The following is a 27,645-nucleotide window of genomic DNA, read 5'->3' on the forward strand; positions in this document are numbered from 1 at the left end:
GACAGACATGGAACACAGACAGACTAATGTTATTCCATCGTGTTCCCCTCCCACATCCGAGCTCTGCTTCCTGCACCAACGATCACCAGGTTTACCCTGCAAGGGCGGGGAAAGCAGACACCAGGACACGCAGAATCCTGTTTGGGGTGGTTTCAAAATGTCCAAAAACAACAGAACATTTGCTTAAAGGGAGGGGTTGAGGTTGTTTATGAAAGAAAACAGCTACATGAAATACATCATGCAGTTAGTGTGTGCTCACAGCCATTGCAAAAGTGTAAAACTGTAACCAATTGGTCTGCAAATAGGGTCTGCATCCATCATTATGAGCCCGCAAAGATACATTGGCTGGCTCCAAATACCAAAACAAAACAGACTTTCAACAGCTGCTGCTATGACTTGATACTACACATCTTAAATAGACCTGGGTAATACTAAAAACAAACTAAACATCATACAGTCCTGTATTAGAGATGACGGATATACTGTAAAAGATGTCTGGGGCAACCTCCCCGCTTGGTGATGATTAAATGTGCTATTCCTGAGTGTGATGAAAGCCAAGGAACTCACCGAAACGCAGTTTGTCCCGGGGGAACTCCCACTGGTGGTCGTATGGGAGCTGGGTAGGGTCAATATACACATAGTTGTTTCCGTGGATACCTTCAATGACTTTCCACTGGATCTGGTATTTGGGTTTCTGTGAGGCAAGCAGGGAGTTTATCATTTACATTTACATTTAAGTCATTTAGCAGACGCTCTTATCCAGAGCGACTTACATTGGGAGAAGCACAGAGGATGCCATAAAACTCACATCAGTCATGGTACTTCAGCACAGTTTATGCTGAGATACTGTACCTTATCGTTGGCTGTGAGTTACTGTGTGTCATTTTTATACTCAGGTGTAACCTGCAGTAGAAGTGGGTGTGACATGCATGAGAAGAGGTGAGTTACCTGCAGGTACTTGTAGAAGAGCACTATGAGGATGACACAGAGGAGGGCCGCTGCCGACACAAAGCCAATCAGCAGTGGGGTGAAGAGCTCATGGGGCACTGTTCTCTCTGTAGGGACAAACACACAACACAGAGAGATACAGAGATATCAGTCAAGGACGTTAGAGAGAGGAGTAGAAGCACTATGAGAGAATGACAGAAACACAGGAAGAGATCAGATCTTATGTTTGGCTTTATATTAGGCGTCTTATGTGGAGAGTGCTATGTGATAATCACTCTAAAGTAATCCTATTATTTGAGTCAAACTTTATTTTCTGTATTTTGTTAATGTCTTTGTATATTGTTACCTACATAATTCCTGTTATAGTCACAGTGCCTTTGGAAAGTATTCAGACCCATGAACTTTTCTCACATTTTGTTATGGTTACAGCCGTATTCTAAAATGGATTAAATAAATGCAAATCCTCATAACGACAAAGCGAAAACAGGTCTTTAGAAATTTTAGGTCATTTATTAAAAATTAAAAAACAGAAATACATTATTTACATAAGTATTCAGACCCTTTACTATGAAACTTAAAATTGAGCTCTCTTTCTACAACTTGATTGGAGTCCACCTGCGGTAAATTAAAATTGATTGGACACTTCTGTCTATTTAAGGTCCACAGTTGACAGGGCATGTCACAGCAAAACCAAGCCATGAGGTCGAATTAATTATCTGTAGAGCTCAGAGACAGGACTGTGTCGAGGCACAGATCTGGGGAAGGGTACAAAAAATGTCTGCAGCATTGAAGGTCACCAAGAACAAAATGGCCTCCGTCATTCTAAAATGTAGGAAGTCTGGAACCACCAAAACTCTTCCTGGAGCTAATGTTTGTATCTAGGAAGAGCAATCGGGGGAGAAGGGAGGTGACCAAGAACCAGATGGTCACTCTGACAGAGCTCTAGAGTTCCTCTGTGGAGATGGGAGAACCTTTCAGAAGGACAACCATCTCTGCAGCACTCCACCAATCAGGCCTTCATGGTAGAGTGTCACGCCCTGACCTTAGAGATCCTTATTATTCTCTATGTTTGGTTAGGTCAGGGTGTGACTCGGGTGGAAAAATCTATGTTTTCTGTTCCTTTGTGTTTTTGGCTGAGTATGGTTCCCAATCAGAGGCAGCTGTCTATCTTTGTCTTTGATTGGGGATCAGAAGGCTCATGAAAGCCCACTTGGAGTTTGCTAAAAGCCATCTAAAGAGGTTCAGACCATGAGAAAGAATATTCTCTGGTCTGATGAAACCAAGATTACACTTTTTGACCTGAATGCCAAGTGTCACGCCTGGAGGAAACCTGGCATCATGCCTACAGTAAAGCATGGTGGAGATAGCATCATGTTGTGGGGATGTTTTTCAGCTGCAGGGACTGGGAGACTAGTCAGGATCAAGGGAAATATGAATGGAGCAAAGTAAAGCGAGATCCTTGACGAAAACCTCCTCCAGAGCGCTCAGGACCTCAGACTGGGGTGAAGGTTCACCTTCCAACAGGACAACGACCCTAAGCACACAGCCAATACAACGTAGTGGCTTCGGGACAAGTCTCTGAATGTCCTTGAGTGTCCCAGCCAGAGCCCAGACTTGAACCCGATCTAACAACTCTGGAGAGACCTGAAAATAGCTGTGCAGCAATGCTCCCCATCCAACCAGACAGAGCTTGAGAGGATCTGCAGTGAAGAATGAGAGAAACTCCCCAAATACAGGTGTGCCAAGCTTGTAGCGTCAAACCAAAGAAGACTTGAGCCTGTAATCGCTGCCAAAGGTGCTTCAACAAAGTACTGAGTAAAGGGTCTGAATACTTATTTAAATGTGATATCAGTTTTTTATTTTTAATAAATTAGCAAAAATGTTTTTTTAAAGTTTTTGCTTTGTCATTATTGGGGATTGTGTGTAGATTGGGGATGGAAAAAAAATATTTAATACATTTTAGAATAAGGCTGTAACCAAACAAAATGTGGAAAAAGTCAAGGGGTCTGAATACTTTCAGAAGGCACTGCACAGTATGTAGCATGCTGTGGTGTTGTGCAGCATGACGCAGTACTGCTGCTGTTGTTGTGTAAAACTGCTGTATAATAAGTCGTCTGTTCCTTTGTGTACTGTAGCGGTTTGTGGTGTTATTGTTTTCCTAGCTCTGTACACTAGGTGTAATAAGCTCTTTAGCCATAAGAGGATTTCTCTCCATTTCAAATCATCTCAGAATGCAGAGTCTGCAGGAACTAATCTTCTGTAAACCTGTCAGTGGCTTTTAAAGCTCTCCCTCCATCCCTTTATTCTTTCCCTACAGCTTCCTGCCTCCTTGGCTGGCCACGTTCAACATTCCCACAGTGTTTAAACATTCAGGGTGGCAAGGGCTCCAACTGTTGTCCAGACTTCCCTGCAAGTCTCCGTGTGTCTGCCGTGCTCCAATAAGCACTAAGGCCTGGGCACAAGCTCCCACAAGCCTGTCCTGCCTGGCTACACACTCCTCGTCCATAATGCCACCCACATGCCCGATGTGTCCAGGCAACTTCCCCTCCTCCTCTACACCATCGCAATCTCATTCTCCATACCCACGCTAAGACAACTCTCTTCTCACTCTGGTTTCAATTCCCATCATATTAGAGTAGCGCATCAGACAGTATATAAACAGGATGTTCTAGAAAGTTGGATCCGGGTTCCAAAATGTACACTATGCCCCTACTACTGATGATCATTTCTGCTAGTAAGTGATGAGACATTATCACACATCACACAGGTTTGTGTTATCTCTCCTCACCTATGTTTATATAAACAGACTCCGGCCCTATAATCAATGCTTAATATTGCACCTCTGTTTATGGGTAAGATCTATGTCAAAAACCCAAGTCTTTCGTAAACAATCAACGGATTATAATTGCGAAATCCTTCGAGTTGAGCTGAAGAGGGTTGATGGTGCGGATCACTTACATGACCTTGAGCCACATAAAGAGAAACAGCTGTAACGCTGCACCTCAGCTCAAGACATAATGGGAGCAGACCTGAATGGGCTTTGACTGTAATGAGGGCGCTGAGAGTCGCGAAGCAAGTACAGGGAGTGAGTGTATGAATAAATAAACAAAACAATAAACACGAAACACAAACCACGCAGCGACATGAAACAGAGTCAATGACGACTGGGGAAGAAACCAAAGGGAGCGACATATAAAGGGCAGGTAATCAAGGAGGTGATGTGGAGTCCAGGTGAGTGTCATTATGCGAGTAACGCTGGTGACAGGTGTGCGCCATAACGAGCAGCCTGGTGACCTAGAGGTCTGCGAGGAGGCACACGTGACAGTGACCTGAATGTAACACAGCCGAGACTTTAGTTAGTGCTGCATTACTGACATCAATTCAGTTTTTTCGTATTGAGTATTATCTATTTAAAAAAAATTAAAAAAATGTAATCTACAACAACTCCCCACTCATTTGTATATTGCTATGTGTGTGTGTGTGTGTGTGTGCGCATGTCACCACAACTCACCACTGATAGAGAACAGTGTGTAGGCCTGCTCTCCCTCCACGGTGGCCACACACTCCAACGTGTGGAATCTTCCTGTGGTAATGTTCAGCCTGCTCTCCACCTCCGTCTTCCCAAAGGAGGGACTCAACAATGTCACTGTGACAATGTCCTGCTCCTCCTGAGTGGCATTCATCTGGTGGGAGCACCTGAGGGATGGGACAAACTGTCAACCAAACTAATGTGACTGCATTTGGATGTCGTTTGTAGTAGATTTAATGCAATGTTGCTTGTTTCCCGTGGCTCTATGAACACAGCAGTTGTAAATGTAAAATGGTTGAATGAGCTGTTATGAGTAAACAAACAGGAGACTAAGGGATTGTTGACCATCTGTTCACCATGTGTGCCCTCAAAACAACAGCCAGGTACAGAGAGTCTTTGGACAAAACTGGGGCATGACGCATACAAGCATACATTGGTCATTGATCTCAATAAAATAAATATATGGGGGGGGACATTCCATACCATCACCTTGTGCCTTGTGTAAACAAACATTTCAAAAGTAACTGTACGCATGTTTGTTTGAGTTGGACAGCTCTCTAAGTCATTTTGATCATAATTGAAAGCGATAGGATAATGACTAGCCAATCGCCTCTGACTCATTGCCAGAGTTTGCTTGGATTGGTGTTGCCATGCTTATTATAAATAGAGTGAAGTTGTGAATATTACTACTGTTTCCTGAATGAGGTATAACATACTATGGGGAGTCGACGACCCATCCTATTCACCTGCAGCAAACTGAAAGCACGCCCAATGGGCCAATAGATGCCGAGCCAGACTCGGAAGCTCCTCCTTCCTGGCTATAATACCGGGGCTCACATCCATTTCCTCAATTCAATACCGCTCTTCAGCGAACCCAAACCCCCTGAAGGCACAGGTCAAAATATGTTATACCTCGTTCCCGCCTTCAGGGAACAGTAGTTACATTCATAACTGTCCGTTCCCTTTCAGTTGGTCAATGGGTATAATTTACTATGGGGACATGAGAACTTGCCGCAACATGGCTATGTGTACTGACACACTGTCACTGCAACCCAAATCCATAGACCCCATGGTTCCAAGAACAATACTTACATTCCGAGCCTGAAATGTCAGGACTCGTACCTGTAATCGCAGGTCTAAAACGAGAACACCTGTTGTGACTTGGTAAAGCGCTCGCACGCGAGCTGCATAACATTGACCAGGGTTGATGCAAAAGCTGTTCACAACACGGCCATCCTTGTTCAAATCTATATACGCGTGTAAGCTGTGCACCGGACACAGGCCATGCTACAAAGCAAACAGAGAAGGTGAGAAAGGGTAGCACTGTAAGACATAGGCATAACCTAGGGAGAAACTGCATTAGGATTGTGGCGGATTAATCAGAATTAGTTGGGTAACAGATACTTAAGATGTTTTATTTTGCATAATATGCTTATGTGAGATACTTGTCATTAGAATGTATCCTTTTGGACTATAGTGTTGGCAGTTGCACTTTTCCCTCAGCTGGGGCTCAGTCACCTGGGACCCAGAGAGGGGAGAGGTCAGGCTTGTCTTCAACATGTCCCTGGTGCTATGCAGAATATCAGAAAGGGAACAGGACAGAATGGAACATTTTCTTCATATGTGAATGTGTATTTACCTATTCTTAAACCATGTGAAGGGATGGCGTGATTAATGGGAAACCAATTACTTGTCTCCACAATGTCTGTGCACCAGTCAATCCCTCCTTTGGCATTGGGGGAAGGTGAATGGTAGTGTCTGGAAACATTGCATGTCCTCTCTGATGTTGCACCTATCCTGGGATAGTGTATGACCTAGAGGCTAACTCCCCTCAGTGAGCTTGTCCAGGAGTGGGGTCAAGAGGGGGTTTATTTGAGATGGGGGTATCTAGAGTTGATCATTGATATATGCCATTGGATGTGTTGGTGTTTTGTACTATGAAGTACCAGGAACGAGACTAGAACCTCGTCTGAGGGACCAAACTGAACGATCATTTATAGTGAATGTTATCTGGATTAGGGATACTCCTTTCTAATGAAAAGGTATTTCTTTGTGAACAGTTCCTAAGATCTGTGGTTCGTCATGTAAGTTGAGAGGGGTGTATCTTGGCTATAAAAGATCTTTGTACTTTTCTGGTGCTACTTTTCAATGGTTCATTAGAGATAGCGCATCATTGAAAGTCAAAAAGGCTATTGCAAAGCTCTTATTAAAGTATAACTCTGACTGGTGTGTGAAGTTTCTAACTCCTCATTTGGTAAAGCAGAAATATGCCACCACAGGGTGTAAACTCACTTTGAAGTCAACAGGCGCAAACTCCAAATAGGAAAGGTGCACTGATAGCATTTGGAGATCCCCCCCCCAACAGGCTTGGCTGACACCAAGGCCATAAATAGCAGGGCAGTCTTGAAGGAAAGGACTTTCAGGTCCACACACTCTAATGATTCAAACAGAGGCTCACACAGAGCGTCCAGGACCAACACCAGGTCAGTGCCATAGGCTTTGACCCTGACACACGCCTTCCAGGACCCGCACCACCAGAGGATGAGACCCTGGGGCAGAGCCGTTCATCCCTACATGACGCCCTACACGCCGAAATGGCTGCCATATAAATGTTCAATGTGGAAAAAGAAGGGCCCTGCTCAAAAAGTTATTGCAAGAACATCAACATGTCTACCAAAGAGCTCTGAAAAGGAGAAACTCCCTCAATCTGACACCAACCCTGTAATGCATGTCACTTATAGATATAACTCTCTCGTAGAGGCACACAGGCCGACTGTAATCACGTTTGCGGGTAAGCCCCTAGCCATCGAATTCAAACATTCAGTCATGGGTGCCAAATCCTCCCCTGCGCCTGGTACAATAGATCCCAACGACATGGCGTGTCCCCGACTAAACAGGCAAATGATCTCCGTGGTATCAGGGTTGTCTGGGCCAACGGGGAGCCACCAGAATCAATAACAGACCCTCATGACAGACCGTCTGCACGGTGGCCTGAATCAGGTCCCCTAGAGGAATGCATAGAGCAGAGGCCGAGGCCACTGATACGCCAACGCATCCGTTCCTAATGGAGCACTCAGATCCCTCATTGAGAAGAACAGACGACAATGCGCGTTTACTCGCGATGCGTAAGATCTACATCGGCCATACCACCGAGGAGTGCAGTCCCCACTCCGGACGTTCCCTTAAAAGTAGATCTGCACTCAAATTGAGAAAACTTGGAATATATGTTGGCCTGTGCAACAGGGCATGTGCACTGCTTTATACGAGCAGATAATGGGCCAGGTTAGGAGACTGAGAGACAGCGTCCGTCCCTGCCTGTTGATGTGTACGCCACCACCGTCCTGTTGTCGGACCTTACCAACACATGCTGGCCCTCCAACATCAAAAGGAAATGCCTCAGCACTAGCAAAACAGTCAGTAGCTCTAGGTAGTTGTTTTGCAGTGGCCTTTGCGCTGTTGACCAAATCCGTGACCACCCCTGCGGGACACTACCCGGCCCATTTGAATCCCCTGACACAGCAATTGCGGACCACTCCAAGGAGTCAACACCCTTAGGCATGACAGAATACCTTGAGCAACCGATGGCAGTGGCGAGATGCGCCCAGTGCTGAAACAGATGCATCAACAGAAATCCCAGAGGCCCCACAGCTATCATAGAGGCCATCAGACCCAATAATCACAGGCACAAGCAAGAAAACCACCAAGTGCCCCAGCTGAAACTGTGCCAGACAGAGCCTGAATGCGACCCTTCTTTGTTGGGACAAAAACACAATTCAGAATTGATTCCATTATGAGATCCAGAAACGGAATGCGCCGAGCCGGAGTCAAACAACTTTTCTGGGGAGTCACTATGAACCCCAAAGACTGAATATGCAAAACCAGGATGGCAGTGTGGAACTCCACCTGTTCACTTGACCAGCCAATCGCCCAGATAATACTCTGACCCCTGGCACCGAAGCGGTGCCAAAGCCACCTCCACAGCCATAGAAAAGGTGTGGGGTGATAGGTGGGGAGGATGTATAGCGCATGGAAATATGCATCCTTCAGATCTATGATGTGAATCAATCGCTGGGATGTACCGACTGCAATAGCCAGCATAGTGTGAGCATTTTGAACTTTGATGTGCTTGTTTAAAACATGTAAGTCCAGGATTAGGATGCAATATTCCAATTTTCTAGGCAACTACGAAGTACGGGCTGCACTAACCGCTCTGTACTTCTGACATGGGAACCACCCGAATAACGTGCTTTTGAAGGAGAGAGGAAATCTCCTCTCTCAAGACAGGCGCTAGGACCTTGTGGACCAATGACGTAATGACTCCACGAAAAGGAGGAGGATGCACAGCGAACTGCAGACCGTAGCCCCTCACCACTGTCCTCATCAGCCGTGGTGAAACTGCGCCTGCCCACCACTTGATAGAACACGCTACCAGTCTCGCATACATTATATCCTGAAGGGGCAGAATGCCACCCTGAGTACTGGGATAAAAAAAATTGTTGTTAAATATCCACCAACCGAGTGTCCGAATGTGGGGAAGGAACTAGGTGTTCTGATACCCGGCCCACACCGGGTTCAGGGACCTCTGAGCTAGGAATAGACCCATTGTGAGCCTCTGGAGCTAAGTAACTCGCCTCTCATCGGCAGAATCTTTACACAGGGGTAAGCAACGACTCACTGCTGCAGGGACAGGAGGTAAACACCTTACCCCAAACCTGGAGGAACTCCACTGAGGGAGAGAAAAACACCAAAGGTGCATTCACCACCAATGGTTCACTCTCCCCGCCGAATCCACAGCCGGGGCTTCTGGCTGCCCCGGACTGAGGTCATCCAATTCATACTCTGAAAACCCTCCAGAGTCAATCAGGGATAGTCCGGAATCCGGACTCTGAACACTGCCAGAGAAACCGGAATGAGCCTAACTCGGCTTAGATCACCCCTATCAACGCCGACCACCAACCTCCCTCACGAAGTCAGCGTGACTCCCAAAGGACGTTGAACCCAGCTGGAGACAATAGTCACACGAACTGATCCGAACTAAAGCCTGCTGAGTATGTTTCCACCGCAGGCAAAAAGGACAGCACTCGTGAGTATCTTTCATTTTCATTGTGAAACCACATGCCCCGGTCAGATTTTCAAACTCAGCTGCTTAGCCTTTTTGAATTTATTCTTACCACTGGCCATTTTACTCAAGCAAGGAAGAACTGTCAGAGTAGAAAGTAGTGGGTTTTCAGCTCACAAATCCTACACAGACAAGGAAGTATTAGCTACACAAGCAGAGCAGAAAGTAGTTAGCTTTCAGGAAATCCAAAAATCTAAACATTTTGGAAATGGATGCAAGCCCCGGGATTATAGCCAGTTTGCTTTAGCTGAATAGGATTGGTCGTTGACTCCCCATAGTTTGTTATACTGACTGACTGAAAGGGAACTTCCTAGAACATACTGTCCAATCCCCTAATCATAACACAGTCCTCTCGTGCCAAGCCAACAAGCCAATCACAAATCACCTCTGCCCAATCCTTAATCACATAAGGGTAATCTCCCTTCAGTCCACCATCAAGTCATGCTTGTCCAATCCCACATCAAGATAATTAGACCATGTTGAAACCCTCTTACTGAGGGTTGAAACAAATATTTTCTTAGAGTAACATTAAGTAAATACAGTTACATTTCAAAATTCCCTTGATCTATCAACGAAGTCCAATCATAGCATGCCATTGTGAGTATGTGTGTGTGTGTGTGTGTGTGTGTGTGTGTGTGTGTGTGTGTGTGTGTGTGTGTGTGTGTGTGTGTGTGTGTTGTCACCTCATATAGGGCTGTTCACAGTAGTACCAGGTGATCTGTGGGGCGGGGTATCCCTTAGCTACACATCGCACCTGTCCGTCCACCGGGCCCTCGTGAGATACAATCTCTGGTTTACCTGGCAGAGGCACAGAGATGTTAGTGACGACACCAGGTGGGGATTCACATTCACACATACTTACACGCCAACACGTACACACACACACACACACACACACACACACACACATAACACAGGCACACACACACTTACACACTCATCACACACGCTGCTGCTGCTGTCTATTATCTATCCCGTTGCCAAGTCACTTTACCCCTACCCTTTCCTCATACCCCTGCACATCGACTTGGTACTGGTACCCCATGTATAAAACCAAGCTATCACTGGTCATTGTGTAATTATTCCTTGTGTTAATATTTTTTCTATTATTATTATCATTTATTTAAATTATTGTATTCTGCATTGTTGGGAAGTAAGCATTTCACTGTTAGTGTACACCTGTTGTTTACAAAGCATGTGATTATAAAACATTGATTAGAAGTAAATTGGCAAACTAATATCTTCAACTATTTTCCCTAGTTATGGGCCTGTACATGAATGAACTGTAATGCTCTGATTTACTGTTTTGATGGTTGGGGGGAGGAGGGGAATAAGTGGTTGGGCTTTAACATGGTGAATAATCTGTGAAAATCTAGTCATAAATGTCACACCATGTTAATGATTAATTACATCATATTGATAGCATGTAGAGATTAAGTCTCTAACTACCCATTTCCTTACATAATGTATGTGTGGCTCCAGGGCACAGAAAACATTTAGAGAATATAATGTTACGACTTACTGATTACGTAGACCGAAAATGACTGATTGACTGATGCGTCACCATTGGAGGCATAAAAGGTGTAGACTCCACTCTCCGACATTTTCAAACGCACCAGCCTCAGCACAATGTTGTACCTGGTGATTGAATCAACAACAACATTTAAAAAACAACTCACATTATAGAGGCTGATTTTTTAAAATAAGCCACCAGTGCTCTGCCTAGGTCAGAAACTGCCTCATGGTTATTTACCACCAGTAATAAGCCACCAGTGCTCTGCCTAGGTCAGAAACTGCCCTGTGGTTATTTACCACCAGTAATAAGCCACCAGTGCTCTGCCTAGGTCAGAAACTGCCTCGTGGTTATTTACCACCAGTAATAAGCCACCAGTGCTCTGCCTAGGTCAGAAACTGCCTCGTGGTTATTTACCACCAGTAATAAGCCACCAGTGCTCTGCCTAGGTCAGAAACTGCCTCCGGTGGTTATTTACCACCAGTAATAAGCCACCAGTGCTCTGCCTAGGTCAGAAACTGCCTCATGGTTATTTACCACCAGTAATAAGCCACCAGTGCTCTGCCTAGGTCAGAAACTGCCTCATGGTTATTTACCACCAGTAATAAGCCACCAGTGCTCTGCCTAGGTCAGAAACTGCCTCGTGGTTATTTACCACCAGAAAGACAGTTCTTTTCCCACAGTTTAACTGCACAATACTTCCTCTCACTAAAAGCCCTGAGGCACTAATGTGTGTGTGTGTGTGTGTGTGTGTGTGTGTGTGTGTGTGTGTGTGTGTGTGTGTGTGTGTGTGTGTGTGTGCGTGACTATACTTGTGGGGAACAGAAGTCCCTACAAGAATAGTACACAAACAAACAGTTTACCAACTGGGGACATTGAGGTCAAATGCTATTTCTAGGGATTAGAATTAGGGTTAGGGTTAGTAGGGTTAGCAGCTAGTGTTAGGTTTAGGGTTAAGGTTACATTTTGGTGTTAAGGGTTAGGGTTAAGGTTAGGGTAAAGGATAGGGGTTAAGGAAAATTGGATTTTGAATTGTATGTCCCCGTTAGCTGCACAAGACTGTGTGTGTGTGTGTGTGTGTGTGTGTGTGTGTGTGTGTGTGTGTGTGTGTGTGTGTGTGTGTGTGTGTGTGTGTGTGTGTGTGTGTGTGTGTGTGTGTGTGTGTGTGTGTGTGTGTGTGTGTGTGTGTGTGTGTGTACCTATGTTGGTGGTTCTGTGTGGTGATGACATGGTCGGAGGTGTTCCTGAGCTGCTGGCCTGAGAAGCTCCAGGTGAAGGTGTGTGGTTTGGGGTAGGCTTCCATGTCCACATGCAGGGACAGACTCTCACCAGCACGTACACGCACTGTGCCGTTGTCTGACGGAGTCAGATGAATGAATCCTCTATCTGGAAGACAAACAACCCACCCGTCAGACACAATGACATCACAATGCCCTTGATGTATTCTAAACAAAACCACTTAATTTCCACTTAGGTTTTCAAATTAGTGTCGCGATAGCTTCACGTCATGGAAATACATAATACCACCCATTCAAATTGAGAATTTCAATATCGATCAGCAGTGGTTTTACATAATTGACCATACACTGTAATGCCCTACTCACCATAGACGTCCAGCCAGATTGACTCAGAGTTGATCCCCTTCTCATTCTGACCCTCACATCGATATCTCCCAGAATCCCGTGCCCTGACAGAGTTGATGTAGAGCCTAGCGCTACGGACGTGTTTGATGGGCTCAGTGAGGATGCGTGAGGCATTCTCCACTGCCGGTTGCTGTGGATACGAAGCCCACACGGCATCCTGTCAATCAACACCCAGAGATGTCTAGAGATGAACCATGTTAATCCTGGCCTGGGCTACATTCCTTCCCTCTCCGGCCAGGGGGACAGGAGGGCTAACTTCTCACACACACACGCACACACACACACACAGACGTAAACACACACCTCACTGTGACGGGCCTGAGACTCAGTAAATATACACACAAACTTAGTCCTGCAACCTCCCATCACACTGGTTTCTCAAGATACTGAAGTTTCAGTCTTGGAGCGTTTTGGACTCTCTTGTAAACCCTTCATAACTCCTATAGTCCCTTCTAAATATTACAAACATCGTTCTGAGAGCTTTTGTTATAACTTCATATCCCCGAATTTGACATATATCTTTTCAGCTTTTCCAATAAAATTCCAATCTCAATCTCTCTTTCAGCCAATTTGTTGGAGATCTGTCCATGGTATCCCTCCAGCTTCCCTGGCCAACCCCGCAGAGAGAGGGCAAAGGGTTCTCACCGTGCCGGGCGGTGCAGCCCACTTCAGCTTGATGTCTCCGTTGACGTTGGTGGTGCTGCAGGTCAGGGTAAGAGTCTGGCCCCGTGTCAGGATCACCCTCTTGGGTTCCCGCATCTCAATCACAGGGGCCGCGTCTGGGACTGAGATAAAAAAAATGTTGAATATCAAATAAAAGATCTGAATACTGTACTTCACATCCTAGAACACACACAAATAATGTTATTTTACCTGGGCGCACATTCAGATCATAGTGATGTGATTTAACGTGGGCGCTGCCAAGTCTGCCAGTGCAGATATAACAGCCCTCGAAGGCCTTCTGAGTGTCGAAGATAACCATGCCCCGCTCCAGGCTGGCAACATAGTGGAGGCCAGTAGGGAGGGCACCGCCATGACACGGCTCCAGGCTCAGGTTGACCACGCCCGGGTCAGTTGCTAGGCAGGGGATGGAGGCGCTGTCTCCCGCACGAGTTAGGATACTGAACACCATAGTCTTTCTGAAGGCATTATCAGGATCTGCCAAAACAACAACTTAAAATCAACATTGTGGTATGAAAACAACCACAGGTAAACTGTACAAAAATTATCTTTGGATCAACTTTTTTTTTAAATCACTTAGGTTCTCAATTGATAAATACTACATTTGCTGAAAACAAATATATTATTTATTGGCAACTGTTTTATTTGATTATTATCAAACCTATATTTCAAGTTGCAACTTATTTCTTTCTTTCAACACTTCCCCTTTGGTTCAACTTACAAAATAACACATACAAACTAATATTTCATGTAAATACATCAAATTCTGTCCAAAATCTCATTACATTTTTTATTTGGAATTACGTATTTCTTCAATTGGGTTACAAGCAATTAACTAAACTCCCTGTACATTTAGAAAGTTTCTTCAATAATGTTAACAAACATATTTTTTAACAAAATACTTGTATATTTAGTAGCCACAATATTGTAACCAAACACTCTTCAGTATCACGTGCAGTTATGCCAGTATCATTACAAAACCTAACAGTGTAGAAGTTTATGTTTGAATGTCGATTACAATAGAGCACAAAAACTGTAATGACATTCACTCTCATGGGTAGCCAAAATGAACAACCTGAAAGCCATGCCCCCAATAAACCACGCCTCCAAATCTTCTGCTAGCCTGCCGCCGTTACATTGCCCCCACCACAAGTGTTGAAAGCAATTCAGAAGCTTTCATTCAATTAAATTCCAAAAATCACATTGATCAGTCAAATTTGTTATTTGATTTCAATCATTCCAATCAGCGTTGTCCCACTTTTTCTTTTACAGAGTATATGGAAAGATGTACACAGTGTATGTACTGTATGTATAATACGGAGAGAGGAGATTAGGAGAGGAGATAGTATGTGTAATACTGAGAGAAGAAATGAGGAGATAGTATGTATAATACTGAGATAACAGATTAGGAGATGGTGCTAATTGTGTTAGCCAAACATTGATACAGATCCAGTTTGCTCTTTAGGCAATAATCAATCAATCCCTGACACACACACACACACACACACACACACACACACACACACACACACACACACACACACACACACACACACACACACACACACACACACACACACACACACACACACACACTTTCCAAAAAATAAGCAGTTCTATCTAGATGTACTGCCCTATAGTCATGGCACTTGTCTAAGTAGTATTGAAGACTGATCCAAATACCGATCTATCCAGGAGACACTTGTAAAAACCTTCATGCACAAACTGAACCTCAAACAATGCCCTTCTGAGAAAAGGTTTTATCACATGTTCTGCCTCAAAAAATGTTTTACAAGATCAGAGAAAAACAGGTTCCTTTCTCATGTGCATTCTTTCTCCCACCCCTCTCTTTCTCTCTCTAGCTTGCTGGCTCACTCACTCCCTCATACCCAGATACACATAAAAACTCAATCATATCACATACACATCTTACATACATGCCCACACAGGCACACAGGGCCATGAATGTTGAGTCAGAAACACACACCTTTGACAAAGACGTAGACAGAGCTCTGCTCTCCGCTGCTCTCCTCCAGGCAGATGTATCGGCCCATGTGGACAGGCTGAGCTTTGGGGATTTCCAGGTCGGACACCCCATTACTCCGCACCTCGCCCCTCAGCTTTGGACGGTCCTCCCTCTGCCACCGCATCACCTGGTCACCCTGGCAACGCAGACTGAAGGGGGCATTGAGTGGAATGACCAGGTAGGGGTTGCTGGGGGTGATGGTGGGCCTGGAGCTGCCTGTAGTAACATGGTCGGGATCTTCATTACAGTACAGTATAGATAAAACAGGCTCTGGATCAGTGGAGGCTGCTGAGGGGAGGATAGCTCATAATAATGGCTGGAACGGAGCAAATGGAATGGCATCAAACACATAGAAACCATGTGTTTGGTGTATTTGATACCATTCTACTTAATTCTGCTCCAGCCATTAACACGAGCCCGCCCTCCCCAATTACGGTGCCACCAACCTCCTGTGCTCTGGATATCATACACAGAATCACTGAAAATCAGTGATGTAGTGGAGGGTATATCCCGGTATACACCGTATACCCACTTATTTTTCAGTGGGCATTGCGTACACTCACTTCTTAATCCCCACGGATAAGTATCAAAGTAGTGATAGTGGAGGTATCCACCTTATCAATGAATAGGGCTGATGGAACCGATCAGAATATTTAGCTTAACATGTTGATAAACTATTATTTCTTCACATTGTAGGCGCAGGAATGTACACACGACAGTAGCCCTACGCGTGATGGTTCCAAAAATGCAATTTGATAGTATGTAAGGCCTAACAGTCTTCCGGTAGATGGAAGGGCTTCCCCAAAAACCTTCTCAGATAAACTAGCTACAAAGTAGAATGACATCATTATTCGCATCAATCCAGTGTGCATTTATTTTTCAAACCTTTTCATGTGCTACCAAAACACTGCAAACCAAACTACAGTTCTAGGTGCCTGCACACTTGAATTAAGGGGTAACTACATTTTTTTTAAATCCCAGACTTTAAAAGTGGTCTCCTGATGTCGTTTAAGCATTGTTATGGACTTTCCATTTTGTTGTTTTTCTGTTAAAAAAAAGTGTAATTTTGAGAACAGAAACCTGAAAACCTGTAAAGTCTGAAACCCGTGAATTTCTGACTCAGTTGACAACCTCATTTATCTGTTTCAATAGTAGGCCTACTATAAGTCTACTTGCACAGTACAGCTTGGATTGGCCTGACTGTGAAAGACCAACATGGGATTTATAATTTTTTGGTAATTCAGTTTGTCACCCTTTCTCATAGAAGTTTTCCCACAGGGCGCCTTTCCTTCACTGGAAATTTTTGGGCAAAATTAGAGTATACCCACTTCTCCAGGCACCACTACACCACTGCTGAACATTTTATTATAACACACACAGTCCTCACAACTGACAGCAGCTAGTTTCCAAAGGACCTTAATCAGTATGTATAGGCTAATGGTAATTCAGTTTTACTGTACACGTCAGGCTTTCACTCTCATTTGTGTTTAGATGGGTAAATGTTAAGATTACGGGTATGTTTCACAGAACGGAGTAAATAAGTAACTGCCAAAATAAAGGAAACACCAACATAAAGTGTGTTAATAGGGTTTTGGGCCACCATGAGTCGCTAGCACAGCTTTAAAGCGCCTTGGCATAGATTCTACAAGGGCCTGGAACTTTATTGGAGGGATGTGACACCATTCTTCCACGAGATATTCCATCATTTGGTGTTTTGTTGATGGTTGTAGAAAAACGCTGTTTCGGGGGGCCGCTCCAGAATCTCCCAAAAGTGTTCAATTAGGTTGAGATCTGGTGACTGAGACACACATACTCTAACACACGCACGCACACACACACACACACACACACACACACACACACACACACACACACACACACACACACACACACACACACACACACACACACACACACACACACACGCACACACACGCACACACACAATCACACAAACACCCTTTAAACCCCCCTATGCTCCTTTGAGACCTCTTCTTCTAGCCATTGTAGCCAAAATTGTGTACATGACCCAAAGCATGATGGAATGTTATTTGCTTAATTAACTCAGGAACCACAGCTGTGTGGAAGCAACTGCTTTCAATATATTTTGTATCCCTTTTTCTCAAGTATTTCCTTTATTGTAGCAGTTACCTGTATCCTTAACAGCAAAGAGTGCACAGCAGTAATAGTCAGTTGGAAATGTATGTCAATACAGAGGATGGGTAGATGAGAGCCTCATAGCTTGTTTTGCATGCATTTTGATAGTAATACAAATCATAATCATAGCCCTCCCATCAATATATTGACACCACTTCATGACTGAAAAATGACAGGTGAGTCATCGCTTTGGCAAAGATGTGAAACTATGCACCATGTACAATTCTTAGCACAACTTGAAATCCACCTGCAGCAATATCAGCACTGGCAGAGAGTCATATTGATTTTGCTTTGAAGGCCAACCAAGTTCTCTCCCGTTCCATTCCCTAGGCCTCCTTTGGCTCTCAAGCCGACTGAAATGTTTTTCTTTTTTAATAAAATTGTAAAAACCAGATCACTTAATATAGCAATGGAGGCTCCTCAGGGGAGGAAGGATGAGGACCATATTACTCAATGAATTTCATAAAAATAGTGAAACATTAAAAAAAGTTATCCTTTTTAGATAAAACTATATAAATATATTCACGTCACAAAATAACTGATTCATTTAAAACAGTTTTGCAATGGTCTGCAGTAGCTCAACAGCACCCTCTAGGGTAGAACCCCGGTGTAGCCGGAGGACAGCTATTTTCCATCCTCCTCCTCATTGTTCTCACTAGGGATTCATATTTCCCCAAAAATCGACCAAGTTTCAATGCCGGGAATAATTCATATTTATCCAGAGAAATACAGCAAAAAACACAAGTGCCCATTTATACCGTTTAAACCGAGCTTTGGTTACTATGGCAGCGCTTGTGCCTTTGTATCGGCTTGGCTGCACCACTATGTAAAGATTACAGAGCAAATGAAACTGATATTTACTAATGATAGAGTACTGAAGAGTCATAGGATGCCACATTTCCAACAAGTCAGTTCGTCAAATTTCTGCCCTTCTAGAGCTGCCCTGGTCAACTGTAAGTGCTGTTATTGTGAAGTGGAAACGTCTAGGAGCAACAACGGCTCAGCTCCGAAGTAGAAGGCCACACAAGTTCACAGAACAGGACCGCCGAGTGCCTCAGTTGCAACACTCACTGCCGAGTTCCAAACTGCCTCTGGAAGCAACGTCAGCACAAGAACTGTTAGTCTGGAGCTTCATGAAATGGGTTTTCATGGCCGAGCAGCCGTACACAGGCCTAAGATCACCATGCGCAATGCCAAGTGTCGGCTGGAGCGGTGTATAGCTCGCCGCCATTAGATTCTGGAGAAGTGGGAACGCGTTCTCGGGAGTAATGAATCACGCTTCACCATCTGGCAGTCCAACTGAATAATCTGGGTTTGGCGGATGCCAGGAGAGCACTACCTGCCCAAATGCATAGTGCCATCTGTAAAGTTTGGTGGAGGAGGAATAATGGTCTGGGGCTGTTTTTCATGGTTCGGGCTAGGCCCCTTAGTTCCATTGAAGGGAAATGTTAATGCTACATCATACAATGACATTCTAGACAATTATGTGGTAACAGTTTGGGGAAGGCCCTTTTCTGCTTCAGCATGACAATGCCCCCGTGCACAAAGCCAGTTCCATACAGAAATAGTTTGACGAGATTGGTGTGGAAGAACTTGACTGGCCTGCACAGAGCCCTGAACTCAACCCCATCAAACACCTTTGGGATGAATTGGAACATCAACTGCGAGCCAGGCCTAATCACCCAACATCAGTGCCCGACCTCACTAATGATCTTGTGGCTGAATGGAACCAAGTCTCCGCAGCAATGATTCAACATCTAGTGGAAAGCCTTCCCAGAAGAGTGGAGTCTGTTACAGCAGCAAAGGGAGGCCAACTCTATATTAATGCCCATGATTTTGGAATGAGATGTTCGACGTGAAGATGTCCACATACCTTGATAGACAACATGGCCAAAAGTATCTTAACGGGGACCAACTGTGTTTAAAAAAAATATCCATATCTACTATTATACTGTTTGTTGATCACACATTCTCTACCGAAGCTCTATCATGGGCAGAAAGTACAAGACATGTTATAGCGGTATTTTAACATGCATAGGTGAGAGACGTGCTTTGAAAATATAACCAATTGATTACAGAATAAAGTTAGGAATGTTCATGCAATACAGGAGTCAGGATTTGGGGTTTTCAGTTGGATTGGGACTGGATAGGGAAATAGGCTCTAGGACAGGAGACAGAATTTCCCCTCATGCCTCTGAATTGTTAACAGGCTTCATGTCTGTTACATAGATCCTATGTAGTGAATTGTGTATAGGCTAGGGCGATATATAAAATACATTTGATTAATTCGAATGTATGTTTTTGCACAATATATTTCAAATGCCTGTATCGCAAGAATCAATTGTTTTAGTGGGAAACATTTTTTTATGAGCGTTTATGTCCGTTTCTTCTCATGTATTTTTGGTCTTGTCTCCTTTGCTCCTTTCTGTGCCTTCCCTACACCAGAGATCTGTATATAATGTTGAGATGGTCATGTCTCCGCCCCAACAATGGGAGTCATTGTCCCAAAGGAGGGAAGGCAGGCGACAGTGGGCTTATTTTGGACAGTTTTGGTGAGAGTGAAACCTCTCACTTTGCATCTTCCTTCCTGTTTACAGACACACACAAACAAACACACACACACACCAATATCCTCCCCCTGCCACTCACAACAACAGAGATGAGAGGTCACCTCTTCCTCTCTGACCTCTGACAAGAGGTTTCAACTGGCTATTTGCATTTGAGTTTTGGTCCAACAGAATCGCTCATATGGACACAAACACATTGAGAAGTTAACCTTTCTAACGATAGCCTTTTTATGTCGCAGCATCTCAAATTGCATACAGAGCAGACACTACTAAAACAGGAGTATCAATTAACAAAGATTCTGGATAATTATTGCTCAGTTTGTCACGCGTGGCATTGTGGTACCATGTAACACAGCAGCGTTTCAGACAAAGAGCGTTATGCTAGCTGTCTAGTCTGTGTTTTATAAATGTGCAATAAGCATAGAGCATAGGTATACAAAGAATTGGCAACTCGTTCTCATTCTGAGAAATAAGGTAGGCCACTTGATTTCATCATCTGAACAAAGTGGACAGGCCAACATGCTGTTCAGACAGTTGGAGACGGACAGAAGGTTGTGTTCATAACAATTCAACTGTTCTACCTTGTTAGCTAGCAAGTAGATCCAAGTTGGCTAAACTTCAAAAATAAAGATTACCTGCCTACTTTCTCACTAGCTCGTGGGCTTGCGCTTAAGATATTGTTTATGAGACCGGTGTTAAGTTTCTATAAAGACAGCTACAAGAAGTTAGTCGTTATTAGTGAATGTACATTATGCATGGTTCTGATAAAAATGTTTACAAACAAGGCATTTTAATAGACTTCAACGCCAGATCAGTGATTATTGCAAAAAAAGCAGGTTAAACTATTTTGATCAAATAATTTAGTTATTAGGGCGGCAGGTAGCCTCGTGGTTAGAGCGTTGGGCAATTAACCGAAAGGTTGCTAGATTGAATCCCCAAGCTGAACAAGGTAAAAATCTGTCGTTCTGCCTCTGAACAAGACAGTTAACCCACTGTTCCTAGGCTGTCATTGTAAATAAGAATTTGTTCTTAACTGACTTGCCTAGTTAAATTTAAAAAAATGTGGGTCTTAAGGTTGTGGAAGGCTCATACTTCGGTATAATTTCACATGCCCTGTATTCATTAGATTATTGCTCACTGTTTGGAATGCAGTGTATTTGACCGTTAACTGTACAACAAAGCTTGTGTAGGGATTTTTTTTTATTTTTAAATATACTGTATATAGTTGAAGTCAGAAGTTTACATACATTTAGGTTGGAGTCATAAAAACCTGTTTTTCAACCACTCCACAAATTTCTTGTAACAAACTATAGTTTTGGCAAGTCGGTTAGAACATCTACTGTGTGCATGACAAGTCATTTTTCCAACAATTGTTCAAAGACAGATTATTTCACTGCATCACAATTCCAGTGAGTCAGAAGTTAACGTACTCTAAATTGACTGTGCCTTTAAACAGCTTGGAAAATTCCAGAAAATTATGTCATGGCTTTAGAAGCTTCTGATAGGCTAATTGAAATCATGTGAGTCAATTGGAGGTGTACCTGTGGATGTATTTCAAGGCCTACCTTCAAACTCAGTGCCTCTTCGCTTGACATTATAGGAAAATCAAAAGAAATCAGCCGAGACCTCAGAAAAAAAATGGTAGGCCTCCACAAGTCTGGTTCATCCTTGGGTGCAAACACCTGAAGGTACCACGTTCATCTGTACAAACAATAGTACGCAAGTATAAACACCATGGGACCACGCAGCCATCATACCAGATCACACAGGAAGGAGAAGAGTTCTGTCTCCTAGACATGAACGTACTTTTGTGCGAAAATAGCAAATCAATCCCACAACAACAGCAAAGGACCTATTGACGATGCTGTAGGAAACAGGTACAAAAGTATCTATCTCCACAGTAAAAAGAGTCTTATATAGACATAACCTGAAAGGCCGCTCAGCAAGGAAGAAGCCACTGCTCCATAAAAAAAAGCCAGACTACGGTTTGCAACTGCACATGTGGACAAAGATCGTACTTTTTGGAGAAATGTTCTCTGGTCTGATGAAACAAAAATTCAACTGTTTGAGCATAATGACCATCATTATGTTTGGAGGAAAAGTGGGAGGCTTGCAAGCCAAAGATCACCATCCCATCCGTGAAGCACGGGGGTGGCAGCATCATGTTGTGTGCTTTGCTGCAGGAGGGACTGGTGCTTAAGAAGGACAAAGTCAAGGTATTGGAGTGGCCATCACAAAGCCCTGACCTCAATCCCATTGAAAATTTGTGGGCAGAACTGAAAAGGTGTGTGCGAGCAAGGAGGCCTACAAACCGGACTCAGTTACACCAGCTCTGTCAGCAGGAACTTATTGTGGGGAGCTTGTGGAAGGCTACCTGAAACGTTTGTCCCAAGTTAAACAATTTAAAGACTTCTATGTAACAATTGAAGGACAATGCTACCAAATATACTGTGATTTTTAGACGTTTCCTGTAGGGTTTATTGACTGCATGCGTGTTTTCCTGCTGCATGCGTGTTGCGTGTGCAGTCCTGCGGTGTCAATTATGCGTTTTCTTTGAATCGATTGTGACTGTGTGAAGTAGATACACTAGGCTAAAGGCTTCCATTTGACAACCTGTTTGGATAATGTGCTATTTCATTTTTTGCTAATCTGCTGCTGCGCAGGTTGTGTATTTTGTGGAATTGCATTAGTGTGACATTGGGGGAACAAATGTTTTAGTTTCCTAGGTCGTGTCATTTCATTTTGGGGAAATGTGTAGAGTTTTCTTGGGACAGTCCTGGTATCCCGGTTAACCATGTTAATCTGTAGTTCTCACCCCCTTCCATAGATTTACACAGCAATTATGATGACGTCACTGAGCTGCAGCTAGCTAGCACTGTAGTGAAGTGTGGTGAGTAGTTGACTCAAAGGGAGAGAAAGACAATAGTTGAACAGTTTTGAACAAATTAATTGCTTCAAAAATGAAGGAGAAGCAGCAGAGAGAGAGAGAGAGATTTAGTTGGATTTATTTTCTTCTTAGTTTACCTTTCACATACTTAGATAATGCCGCTAATTTAGCAGAGCGCCAAGACTAGGTCCGAAAGGCTTCTTAACAGCTTCTACCCCCAAGCCATAAAACTGCTGAATAGCCAATCAAATGGCTACCCGGACTTTTTGCATTGACCCCCCACCCCTTTTTAATGCTGCGTGCTACTCGTTGTTTATCATCTATGCATAGTCACTTTTCCCCTACCTACATGTACATATAACCTCAATTACTTCGACCAACCTATACCCCTGCACATTGACTCGGTATCAGTACCTGTATATAGCCTCGTTATTGCTATTTTATTGTTACTCATTATTTTTTTTACTTTAGGTTATTTAGTAAATATTTTCTTAACTCTTATTTTTCTTAAAACTGCATTGTTGGTTAAGGGCTTGTAAGTAAGCTTTTCACGGTAAGGTCTACCTACACCTGTTGTATGTGACAAATAACTTTTGATTTGATTTACTCAACCTGACTCAAACAGAGAGGAATGTTATTTATGACAGCTAGCTGGCTAAGGCTATCCAACACAGCAACCCTTCCAAGCCAAGATAAGCTTTCGATTTTATTAATTTATTGCCACCGCGACCAGCTGGTGTAACTGCTAAACTCCTTACCGTACACTGTACTGCATGATTTTACACATGGATTGGATTGTGGGTTTACTGACGCGTTATCGCTAGTTTGTTGACTATATGACGTTAATATGGTGACAACAGTGTAAACTGTGTAGCTGTTAGCAGTCAGGGTATGAAGGTTTGTCTTGGATAGGCTTTTGCGCCTTGTCACAGACAGCTGTTGTGTTGTGCACTGAAGTCCACAAGTGAAGGAAAAAGGTGAGAGGAAGAGAGCACGTAGATTTGAGAAGGAATTAGACATCGAGTAAAGTGATGATGCCGTATGTGACTGCTATGTGCGGGTGATCAGGGGTGTATTCATTCCCCTGATTCTGTTGCAAAAACAAATTCTTAAACGGAACGAAATGGGGGAGGGACCTAACTGAATTTGGCACATTGTTTGGACTAATGATTACACTCTAGATACGCTAGATGGGAAACTCCAGGTCTCCGGGGCCGGAGTGGTGTCACAGATTTCCCCATCCCTAGCAAACACACATGATTAAACTAATGGTATTCTAAACTGAAGAACACGATTAGTTGATTATTGGACTCATGTGGAACTGCTGGAACTGCGGCAAAAGTGTGACACCAATCAGGCCCCCGAGGACTGGAGTTGCCCAGCCCTGGGCTAGATAGATGCAGGCACGATTGTGCAAGGTGGTATTGAATGTGTCTCTGTTACCTTGAGTACTCCAATTTTGTCTCTCAACCGTTATAAACTTTAATTTGTAGGATAGGTTGTAGCAACCTCATGATGGGTATAGGGGTAATTGAATTATAGTATCATGTAGTAGTCCAAACCTATTGATGTTACATTGAGCTGGGTGAATGGAATATGAATGACGGTCATCCAATATGCTGTAATGGAAATAAGGGCACACTCATAAAAAAATCAAATAAATCCTCCCTGACCACCACTGGAATGAAGCCTAAATTGGATTTAGCAGAATGTATGTAGAAAAGGAAAATCACCTGCGCTCAGAACAAAATAAACGCCACCTGCAGAATACAATTGGTGAAAATAACCCCTGCACAGGCGAGAAGCAGAGCTTGCCTGAGCTGTACATCCAGGACAAAGACGTACCAGGCACAACGCACTTCGCGCCACTCTTTGTAACAGACCACAAACCAACCCCCACCCACCCTGTAGACAAACTCCCCGAACCCTTCACAAGATCACTGACATTTTTTTAATCTGTCTTTGCCTGTTGTGTTTTCAAGTGGGTGTTTGGATTGATTCTTTAACGATGTATGCAATTGCAAGCATAGGAGATAGGCCTACCACTCAGAGCTCAATACTGCTCATTCACAGGTGAGGCATGTTGTAAATCATGTCAAATAACATCAAAACACCATTCCATGGCTTACAAAACTGAGTTTGAGTGGGAATGTTGACATAAACATTGTTGATATAAAAAATTATGACAAAAGCCTCTGTATAATGGTTATAAAAAAAATCTATAAACATTCACAGTCCAACAGTAGGTCTATGCAAAACCAATTTGTCGACAATTTCACTGCCAGTGTTAATGTTCATACTTCCAAGGAATTCGTATACATTTCCATAATTACAGTCATCCCTGAGATGACAAGACTTGACAACAGCAACTGATCAGCGCAGCGCTTTCTACGCCAATGACTAAATGCTCTTGGAAAATAGCAATTTAGCGAGCATATACATATACGCCTCATACATACTTGGCTGTTGAACTAATGTTGTGCATTATAACTAGGTTACCTGTCATATTCCCAAATCATATAGTTGATCAAAACAACAAGTTTCATTCTTTCAAGAAGAACGATTCCTAATTGTAATAATTTAAATCTTTACTTTACCCTACAACGAGGTCAATTACAAATCTCTCCATAAATAAATCGCTGTTTATTTACTTTTTGCCAATGTCTCCGTACTGTGCACGGCCTGCTAGATTAATAATTGAGAGGAACACAAACTGATGCTCAGCGCACAAATATCCAATTTCCTCATTAGGTTTCAGTGACTAACTGAAAATGTCAAGGTAATGTTTCAAGGTAACGAACAGGTAGGAAGGCTACCTCTACATCCTGAACGACCTGTGTTGACAAAATTATAGACTATACAAAGTTATAACCTGCTGAAAATGTGTGTAGTTTAGGCTACAATACAATCCTTAACTGAATAGAAATTACATATTCATAGTCCACATGAAAAACGAACAAAATTACGATGAACCAAACAGTGGCAAAAACGCTATTTAGTGCAGTGACCAAGGTGATCATGTTCGTGAAGTGTGATCAATAAACTTCTGTAAAACAACAACTAGAACCACAACAGTTGGCAGAGAGACAATGTTGACCAATATTATGCCTTACCTGTTTGGAAGGTTAACTGCAACAAGACAGAAAACAGTACCCAGTGGTATTCCATTATTACAATTCCATCTATATTGCGGTGCTTTATCAGTGTCTACTCTCTGAAGTGCTCGCGCTTGTAAATGGCTGAGTGAAGGCTTGCTATACATGCAGTTGAATGTCTTAAAGACACAGTGCAGCAGCGGGGTATTGCGTTGAAGTACTAGGATCAACTGGTGTTGACGTTGTGTTGGACTGAATCCAGAGGTCGGTAGCAGACAGCTATAACAACAACAACAAGCATTTCAATTAGATGCCTTGCATGCCCTGAACAGCCATAATTTGCATTGGCAGCCGTGGGGATAAAGTCCACCAATAGTTAATCTGACAGATAGTTGTAATGTGTATGCAATAGACTGGTTCAGTAGACATTGGCATGTATTCATGACTGCCAAGGGAATCCATGCTTCCCCCCAAAATTGACAACATTATATATATATATATATTTGTTGTTTTGATATATATATATATATATATATATATATATATAATGTTGTCAATTTTGGGGGAAGCATGGATTCCCTTGGCAGTCATGAATACATGCCAATGTCTACTGAACCAGTCTATTGCATACACATTATATATATATATATATATATATATATATATATATATATATATATATATATATATATATATATATATATATATATATATATATATATATATATCATTTATATTTTGTCTCTGTGTTTCAGAATGTTCCTTCAATTCGCTAGAGGCTGAAAGTATCTCACAGGATAAAGTGTTCGACCAAGCGAAACAGCGCCCCCCTGTCTCTCTATATGTGTAGCCCATCTATCTGATGCTGTCTGGTCAAAAAGAGTATGACATTGTTGCCGCCCATAGCATTGAGTGCAAGGGAAGCCAGCGAGCATTTGTCCTCCCTTGATAAAAAGTATGAAATAATAGCCTGCCAGCTTTGAGCTAAATTGAGTGAGCTCAACTGTGAAAGGTACAGGCATACCAAAAAAAAAGTGTCCAAAAAACTTGAATTGTTGCATCTCGTTGTGTTGTCCTCTTGTGCCTAGCTAGCTAGTTAAAATCGTCCAATTCCTAAATTAGCCATGGATGGCGATAGGGATTTGGACTTGTGGTTTTACTTAAATCTCCATACTGGCCAATGATGATAATGGTGATTATGATCCAACCATAAATTAATACATTGTGCCCCTGGCCTGAGAGGATGGAAGTTTAATATGTTGCTAGATGTAGTAGGCTAATGTTAACTAGATGACTCATCGTTGCCCATGATAGGATGTTAGGCTAGGGAGTAAGCATTTTAGCCAGGTAGCCTAGGACAACAACTAAAAGCATGTGCTGTTTGTCAAGATAAGAGAAAGGAGGATGGCAATGGCATTTCTACTAGTAGGGTGAGTCAACATGTTTTTACTACTTGCAGGAAAGCACACGTGCACACACA

General features: G+C 43.1%; 1 protein-coding gene across 3 annotated transcripts in view; it reads right to left on the minus strand.

Moving 5' to 3' along the window:
* kita (KIT proto-oncogene, receptor tyrosine kinase a) overlaps positions 1-26,348 on the minus strand; it is a 37,163-nt gene extending 10,815 nt beyond the window's left edge. Inside the window, exons 1-11 of one of the 3 annotated variants that reach the window (XM_052480304.1) lie at positions 26,184-26,348; positions 15,421-15,675; positions 13,626-13,910; positions 13,398-13,537; positions 12,714-12,882; positions 12,309-12,495; positions 11,119-11,234; positions 10,280-10,394; positions 4,460-4,644; positions 949-1,055; positions 568-694 (exon numbers count right to left, since the gene is read on the minus strand). In XM_052480304.1, the coding sequence (XP_052336264.1) occupies positions 568-694; positions 949-1,055; positions 4,460-4,644; positions 10,280-10,394; positions 11,119-11,234; positions 12,309-12,495; positions 12,714-12,882; positions 13,398-13,537; positions 13,626-13,910; positions 15,421-15,675; positions 26,184-26,238 (1,741 nt within the window). In that variant the 5' untranslated portion in view covers positions 26,239-26,348. Of the gene's footprint in view, positions 1-567; positions 695-948; positions 1,056-4,459; positions 4,645-10,279; positions 10,395-11,118; positions 11,235-12,308; positions 12,496-12,713; positions 12,910-13,397; positions 13,538-13,625; positions 13,911-15,420; positions 15,676-26,183 lie in introns of all 3 variants that reach the window. The other 2 variants (XM_052480303.1, XM_052480305.1) reach the window with 2 other exon arrangements.
* Positions 26,349-27,645: the final 1,297 nt, after the last annotated feature.

Source organism: Oncorhynchus keta, chromosome 26 (genome assembly GCF_023373465.1).
Source record: "Oncorhynchus keta strain PuntledgeMale-10-30-2019 chromosome 26, Oket_V2, whole genome shotgun sequence".
Taxonomy (NCBI): Eukaryota; Metazoa; Chordata; class Actinopteri; order Salmoniformes; family Salmonidae; genus Oncorhynchus; species Oncorhynchus keta.